Consider the following 7,862-nt stretch of genomic DNA (forward strand, 5'->3'; position numbering starts at 1 on the left):
TGTCCAGTGTCTCCTCAGGTACAATCGAGCCCTCAGATGTGTTTAAAATCATATCGCGATTAGATAAAATGTCAGATCTGATGGCGCTGACTTTTCCCCTGAAGTGGTCTGCAAACTGCTCACAGAGTGACTCTGTGGGGGTTCTTTGGGAGCTGTTAAAATCAGGGTTAAATAAATGATCACATCATTATATACCAGCTAGTCCAACTTCAGTAACCCTACAAAAGTTACTGCTGTTTAGTGTTCTGTCTTCATTTCCCATATGGAAAAGAAATAGTAAAAACTAAAAGACTTGCATCAGATTTGGCCTACTTTATATAGTGAGTCATATTCGCCCATCCTTTTCTTCTTTAAATGTGAAGTGGTGTTGGAATTTCCAAGTAAGAAATGCATTCCTGCCCTGCTGCAGGCTCTGTTGTGCTGGCTCCGAGTCCATTGTGTAACTGACGGCATCAACATCAACAGTACATTCGAGCCTCTTTGTTGCGGCTCTTCCAACCAGTGGCCGCGGCAGGCTAAACATGAGGACACCGATGACGCGCAACAATTAACGCACAAAACACTTCTGTATCATTTGCTTCTTTATTTTCACATGCAACTGTCCAAACCACAAATCAGCATATGGGATTAACTATCAAACAAACGCACAGACTGCACAAACAAATAACTGCAACTTACGAATAACTGCACTAGCTACTATGTCAAAATTACAAACTGGTCTATGGCATCAATTAGTGCACAAATATACAAACACCATCAAGTTACAGTCCAAATATATCACAATCATTCAAGCTGCTATCAATTGCGATCACGTTGTGTTCAATTTGCATTCATATTGCGATAATATTACGATCATGTTGCGGTATGTTGCGGTCAACAGAAAGTTTTGCCTCGTGCTCACCCTACCTTCTGCTCATCACATTAGGTGCTGTGAACAAGTGAGTGCAACCACATTTATCTTATACCACACCCATGAGACACGCCCCACACCCATGACCAATACAGTGAGTCCATTTAAACCAACCCACTTAGTCAGACGGAAACAACTCATATGGCTCCTACACTCTTATTACGTGTTTTATTTGGGTTTCCGGCAATGCGTTTAATTACCAAAATTAGAGGTGGGATAGCCTAACATATGAAACAGAAAATGACCGCTGTGTAATCCATTTATTTCAGTAACTGTATTCTAATTATCACCTATTTAAACTGTAACTGTGACGAACTGGTTACTCATATTTTGTACTTTACATACCTAACACCTGTACATGTATTACTCCCCAACACTGCACTCAATAATGTTAATGTGGTTGTGTTGAGTAATACTGCGAGTGCTGATGTAAGAGCTTTGAGATGCATTTGTAGATATTATTACGTGTTTTACAGTCTTTATGGTGCTAGCTTAAAGTTACGGTGTAAAGGTTATCTTATATTGTGGTAAAGCGGTTACTATTTAAATGGTGTCTAGACAGAAATATTAACTCCTGTTATGACTAAGTTGCTAAGTTACTAGTTAATGAAGTTACCAGTAACATGGTTAAACGCATTCACAGATTCACAGTAAATATCCCGATTAGCTTCAATGGATCTATAATAAATTTCTGCTAGTTCTAGCGCTTCATTTAAACCGTATGATACTCATACTTACCCAGAGTCAGTGTAAAATAAAATTCTACCTGTGTGAACAAAGTCTGGCTCCTTTAATCCTGCATGACAAACTTCAGGATGCAGGTTTATTGACCCTCTTTCCTGCTGGCACACCTGTGACACCTGAGAGTCAGCTAGAAACTTACAGGAATGTTTACTTCATGCAAAGACTGATAGACTCTGTAATACTGTAAATGATCAGTAACTTAGGTTAATACTAAACATTTGTGCCTCTCTGTCTGTGCTGAACCATTTAGAATCAGGTTTTGAGTCAGGCTGCATTGAGTGTGGGACTTAAAAGCATTAGGCTTGAAGATGGTATGAAAATCTCTACTTACCTTCTACGCTATATTTTTGTTACTGATTTATTAATACATTTTACATTGTTTCTTTTGTTTATCAGTAGAGAGAACACAGATTTCAGAGGCGCAAAGAGAAGCACTGTTGCTTCATACTTAATACTTTAAAGCTGCATTAGGGGAAGACAAGAAGCAGAAGTACTTCCAGGCACAGCCGCAGTGAGGGAGCAGACACCTTACACTGAGTTCAGAGAAGTCAGAATTTCAAGAAGCGTCTGAAACAGCTCAGGTTTGGAAAGAAGCCTTTTATGTTGGGTGTTATAAAAAATATACACATATTTATAAATACATTTTATAATAACAACTATAATATTATTATAAATAGTAGTTATTCTCTTATTATTATAAATAAATATCAAACATTTCAGTTGATTTTCTATCACATATATTGTGTTAGCCCTGTGATAAACTGGCAGCCTGTCCTGCTTTTGCCCTGTGGCAGCTGGGATAGGCTTCAACCTCCCACTGTCACGATCCTGGGTCTTTTGACCCAGCGTTTTAAGTTTTAGTTTATTTTTGATGTTTATGGTTTATTTTTAAGTTCATTAGGTTATCTAAGCTCATTTGTTTATTTAGATTCCCCTTGTGTCTTCTACCCCTGTGTTTTAGTCTCCCTTTGCCCTTTATGTGTTTCATGCTGCGTGTCTTATGTTATCAAGTTTATATTGTCTTGTCTGCGTCTCATGTTTCCTGTTTTATTTTGAAGGTCTGTGTCCTATGTCAGTGTAGTCAGCTTTGCTTCCTTTGTCTCGTTATGTCAGAGTAGTGTCAGCTGTTTCCCCATGTGTTTCCACTTCCCCCTAATCACCCTTGTGTGTATTTATTCTGTGTGTTTCTGTTCATTCTTTGTCAAGTTGTCTGTTGTTCCATGTCTCCAGGAGTTTCCATGTTTATGTTTTTTGCAACGTTCAAGGTTTTGTTCTTTGCCTTTTGTGTTTAGCATTCAGTTTTCCCAGTTTAGTTCTAGTTAGGTTCTTTCTTGTGTGCATCTGCCTTTTGTTTTTGTACTCTTTTATCAGCCACATTAAACGGCTCGCTTTTAACCTGACCATGTTTTACCCAACAGACATTTATTTCAGTGACTCTTTTGAATTTAACGGACTTTGGATTATTTCCTGTGCAGGAGGAGGAGAAGGAGGCTATTCGGTAGTGATGGGCAGATGAAGCTTCATGAAGCACTGAAGCTTTTCATCCAATTGGTTCATCCCAGCGCAAAGCTTCTTGAAGCTTCATTTGCTCTAGTAGGACACCTACTGGACGTAAAAATATTAGTTGGCATGAATTTGAAGAGTGTGGCCTTTTGCACACAGCCTGTAAATGTCAACAACAAAAGGAGTGTGTAAAACATGTATATTGTAGTGATGGCAGTATACTGTGTATATTTATACTGGCAGTATGGAAAATGATCATTTACTGTGAGGTGAGGTGTGGTTGGGGTGTGGACAGTAGTTGTGCTTTTGTAACGTTGAGGTATGGACAGCTACACACTTCTGCCTGTTCACATTCTGTAAAAACTAAATGTTCACTGCTTTTATGACCTTTTTAGTGGGGAGAACATAGCTAGGATTTAATGATTTAACAAATCTTTTGAATCCTTTGTCCTCCACAATGCTAAATGGCTGGGAGTCCTCGATCACCATGCTAACCAGGTCTTCATCTATTTGAGATTGTTCTCCTGAGGAAAGACAATAAAGACAAAGCACAAATATAAATATCACACACATAACTTATAACAGTTGTATAATATTGTTATATCATTTAGCAACATTACTGCATGCTATATTATCATTGCATTTGATGGCTCACCTGGTCTTGCTCCTCAATCGGCGTTCCCCTTATTCTCATGCAAAGCTCTGTAGTGCCTAAGCATGGATGAGGTGTTGTTGTTATATCCCAGCTCCCTGGCACATAGCAAACACTTCACCTTGTACAAAAGTAAAGACAGCTTAACATAAATTGTATTGCACCATCAGTATTATGGAAATACATCTTCTGTAGAAATTTACATACCTTGTTGGGAGGAATAAGATCAAAATGTTCCCACACAGGTGAGGATATCCTCCTCTTCTTAGCTGGCTCCATTCTCTCCTGACTTTCTCTCATAAACCTCCAAACTGTCTCCAAATTCTCACTAACCGCAACTCTCCATCAAACACCCACATTTTTGAATGAAGTCTGAGGGGTTTATATCGCTGTCGTAGCTCGCGGCAAAGTTCGAACCACTTCCTGAACCAGTCACGTGGTACAGCCGGGCAGCGAGGCTTCAGACGTCATCATTTTCAGCTCCTCCCATAAATGAAGCAAGCCTCGATACGCGCATTGCAGAAACGCTCCCTCAATTACTCGACACAAGCTTTGAAGCCTCGATAGAGAACGTCACATCACTACTATTCGGGCTCAGATGACCCGGATAGCCACGGCTAACCCAAGGTTTCTGGATTTTCTTGCCTGATGATTTAAAGAACTTTGTTACTGCCTCAACCTCAGTAGTAATATAAAGGCACTTTTTTAACTAGTTTAGGAGCACTTTTCTTTTGTGCTCTGAAAGACACAGAGGCTAGTAGTTTTTAAAACAGAGTACCACAAACAACATGTATCCTTTTAGAAATAAACTTTTCTTGTGATACTTCTAAAAACCACATATTCTTAACTAGCCACAATAGCACTGTATCGACCCCCCAATGTTCCTTTAATGCAACCTATAATTGTCTAGTAGCCACACAAACGCACTGCAACAGTAAGACTTGATGAGACAGAGGGGGTTACAGGTAGGGCCCCAACAGTCAGCAAAACAAGTCATAAAACAATAAAAGCTGCATACTTATCAAGAGCATCCCAGCACACACATCCCAACTGTAGTTCCATAGTTTTTCACCTTTTTTCTTTACAAACTGCTCTTTTCATCTCTCCATGTCAGAGGTCAACTGAAACCAAGTCCACCTATATAAAAACACCCCATCAGACACACAGTATTTTCCTCAGCACTTCACAACTTTCGCAAGGTATATCGTTTTAACTTTTTTTTTCGGACCCCGGACACAGCGCTGTGAGGTAGTTAGCACACAATTTGGCCATGTAGAAGGCATCGTTTGTTTGGAACGCGTCATCACTGTTCATACGAGTTTAATTTAATCAAACCTCATTTTAGGATCTACGTGGCTCCTCATCACTCGCCGATTCATCATTTTATTTAAATATCAGAATTTTCAGAATGGTGATCCAAGCGGGACACAGAGGCTGCTAGTTTTAACGCACCAGAATGCCGCAAATATAAATAAAAGCCTGACTATCCCGAGAGCCTAGCCGCAGCGACACCTTTCTTTCAAATGGATGCCTGCAGGTGCGTTGGAGCCGACTTTGCTACCCGCACAGAGCGTTTCGGACAGTCGGGCACTGCTTATGCAATAAAGAAAAACAACAATACAGCATGTTTCTCTGCTCCAAGACATCCGCGGTCCTTTCACACGGTAAGCATGTCTGTTATACCCAGCGCATAAATGTCTGTATGTCAGCGCTGATTAAACCCTGTTTAAAATGTGACACGTTTGTTGTCCAAAAACATTTCCTCTAAATTTGCAAAGTTACTGATTTAAAATCTGCTCTAAGAAATATTTCCTGTGATCTAAAATTTGGCACATTTATATTTGTGTCTGGTAACAACAGCAGCAAATGTGCTGTACAGCTGATTCTTTTGAGGGTGTAGCGCCTTCAAAGGTTGACGTAGGCACCATGTAGAGTTATAAAACGGGGTTTATTCTGGTCTCGACGACCCGGGAGAACTGCTCAAAGAAGAAAACGATTTTTTTTAAAAACATCACATCAAAATGCATTCTTCTACTTTGTGTAAATCAATCACAACGTAATTAATCACAGAAAATAAAACATTTAAAGAACACAAGCAAAGTAAGCTGACCTCCAGGAGGGGCTAAATAGTCCTTTGTGGCCTTACTATCTTTTTCTAACTTATTTCTTGCACTTATTTAATTTTGAACATTACTTTTTCCATGTGTGGAGCTAACCATGTGTGCTAGCAAAAAAGGGGTTGGGTGGAGACCCAAAAATGCAACCAACTCTACATTCCACTGTTCATCACCAGATGGTGCAAAAGCGCAAGATCCAGACATAAAGCATCAAATCCAAAAGTCCTTTACAGAGGGTTTTTATCATTATTATTATTATTATTTATTATTTAACTAACTTTTTAAATGTTTCACACATTAAACATTAATGCATGAATGGATGTGTATTTTAAAATGAAATACTTACAGAAGACATTGTTAATTATTAACAGCTTAATTATTGTGCTTTGTATATGCTACATGTATATATAGTACATGCAGTATGACAGGAACACAGAGGTTTAGTGCCAGACTTCACATAAAAAGTATCAACTATGTTAGGATCCATGATTATCATGTGTGGTGTTAGTTTACATTAGTGGCTCCTCTCATGAAGGTGTGTGGATCTCTCACCTCTCTCCAAATTGTGGTTGTGTGTTTGATGCTGAAACAGATGAAGACTGCTGATTGGCTGAAGTAGGGTACAATATATATTTTTGGTTTTTGGTTTGGGCAGTGCTCACCGCTACATTAAATAAACTGCTGCTCGTGTGTGTTTGTAGGTTCTCAGTCATCCAGCTCATGGTTGTCTAAGGAGCCTGGAAACACTTCAGCCACCTGGAAATACCCAGCCTGCAGAGTACATCATATGATTTATTGATTTATTTTGTGTTCATGTCACATGGATGGATGTGAAATTAATTTATGATTGTTTTGTTTTTTGTCTGTTTCTAGAGGAGACGTCGTTCAGGTTGCAGGACTTGGTGGTTATAGAGTAAATGCCACCGGCCACACACGTAAGACCATATTTTGTTTGATTATTTCACAGTTAATGCTAGAATCTGATTTCGGTTTCTGTGACTGTTTTATACTTACATTTATGTTTTTTGTTTAATACTGAATGAAGAACAAGTTTTTTTCTTTTTGTAAATTTTGGAGTAGATATACTGTGCGCCAAGTTCCTTGTTTAAAAATCATTTGGAAACATAACAAAAGATGAAACATCATTCTACTCACAATTTTAGCTTTTGAAAGATTATGAATAACTTTTGTTCTTTTCCTTTTTCTCTAGTCCCTGATGAACCACCTAATCTTCAGTGTGCAGACATGTGTGTTGCTGACTGTGAGCCTACCAGATACTCTCAGTGTACTGCATATGTGCCATATAACAACAGGCTGTGTCTGGAAGAACATCAAGTAGATGCACGTGGGGTTAGTTAACTGCTAATATTACTGTATATCATCTGTGTATGTTTTAGATATTTTGGGGAGCACAAACTACATTTCTCTTCTCTCAGGGTGATTCTGGTGGTGGAGTGATTTACAACAACATGATTTATGGTGTAATCAGTTCTGGTTTTGAACGTGTCTGTACTGGACCAGCTGTTACTGTGAATGTTTGTTCTGACATGAACTGGATAAATCAGAAAATTGCTCAAAATAATGGAAAATAACTGAATGAAAATAACATCCAGAATAAACAATCATCTCTACATGAAACTTGTGTGCTGTGTGTTGTTTCTACTCTAGAATATCTTCATGTTAACTGCAAATTGTGAACCTTTTTCTTTGGTCTAAAATATTGTGTCAGATTTGCAGCTTGTGTGTGTTTGAATGTGGTGTCAGGTGTGTAGCAGCTCATCCTGTTGTTCAGAAACTCTCAGACTCACACTGTGAAGATGCAGAAAGGCTTTCTGATCAGACATGCCACCAATCAGCTGCAGGGCCTGAACATGATAGACTTCATAAATCTGAGTTGATTGTTGGGGGTGGAAATGTTTACGTGGAGGCTGTTGGC

General features: G+C 38.9%; 1 protein-coding gene and 1 long non-coding RNA gene across 2 annotated transcripts; one reads left to right on the forward strand and one right to left on the reverse strand.

Annotated features, from left to right (window-relative positions):
• Window positions 1–692: 692 nt before the first annotated feature.
• On the reverse strand, window positions 693–4,207 carry LOC146656815 (uncharacterized). The gene is made up of 3 exons (XR_014914184.1): window positions 4,017–4,207; window positions 3,813–3,930; window positions 693–3,681 (listed from the first exon to the last, which is right to left on the reverse strand). It is a non-coding gene; the product is annotated as an uncharacterized LOC146656815 (long non-coding RNA).
• A 728-nt stretch (window positions 4,208–4,935) lies between these two features.
• LOC146656816 (trypsin-4-like) lies at window positions 4,936–7,552 on the forward strand. Its single transcript, XM_085427091.1, has 6 exons — window positions 4,936–5,057; window positions 5,217–5,473; window positions 6,628–6,704; window positions 6,800–6,861; window positions 7,137–7,276; window positions 7,363–7,552. The coding sequence occupies exons 2-6, from the start codon at window positions 5,333–5,335 to the stop codon at window positions 7,516–7,518; spliced, it is 576 nt and encodes a 191-aa protein (XP_085283217.1). The 5' UTR covers window positions 4,936–5,057; window positions 5,217–5,332; the 3' UTR covers window positions 7,519–7,552.
• The last annotated feature ends 310 nt before the right edge of the window (window positions 7,553–7,862 follow it).

Source organism: Rhamphochromis longiceps, linkage group LG12 (genome assembly GCF_057381845.1).
Source record: "Rhamphochromis longiceps isolate RC_006_pf linkage group LG12, R_longiceps_female_GT1.1, whole genome shotgun sequence".
NCBI classification, from domain to species: Eukaryota; Metazoa; Chordata; class Actinopteri; order Cichliformes; family Cichlidae; genus Rhamphochromis; species Rhamphochromis longiceps.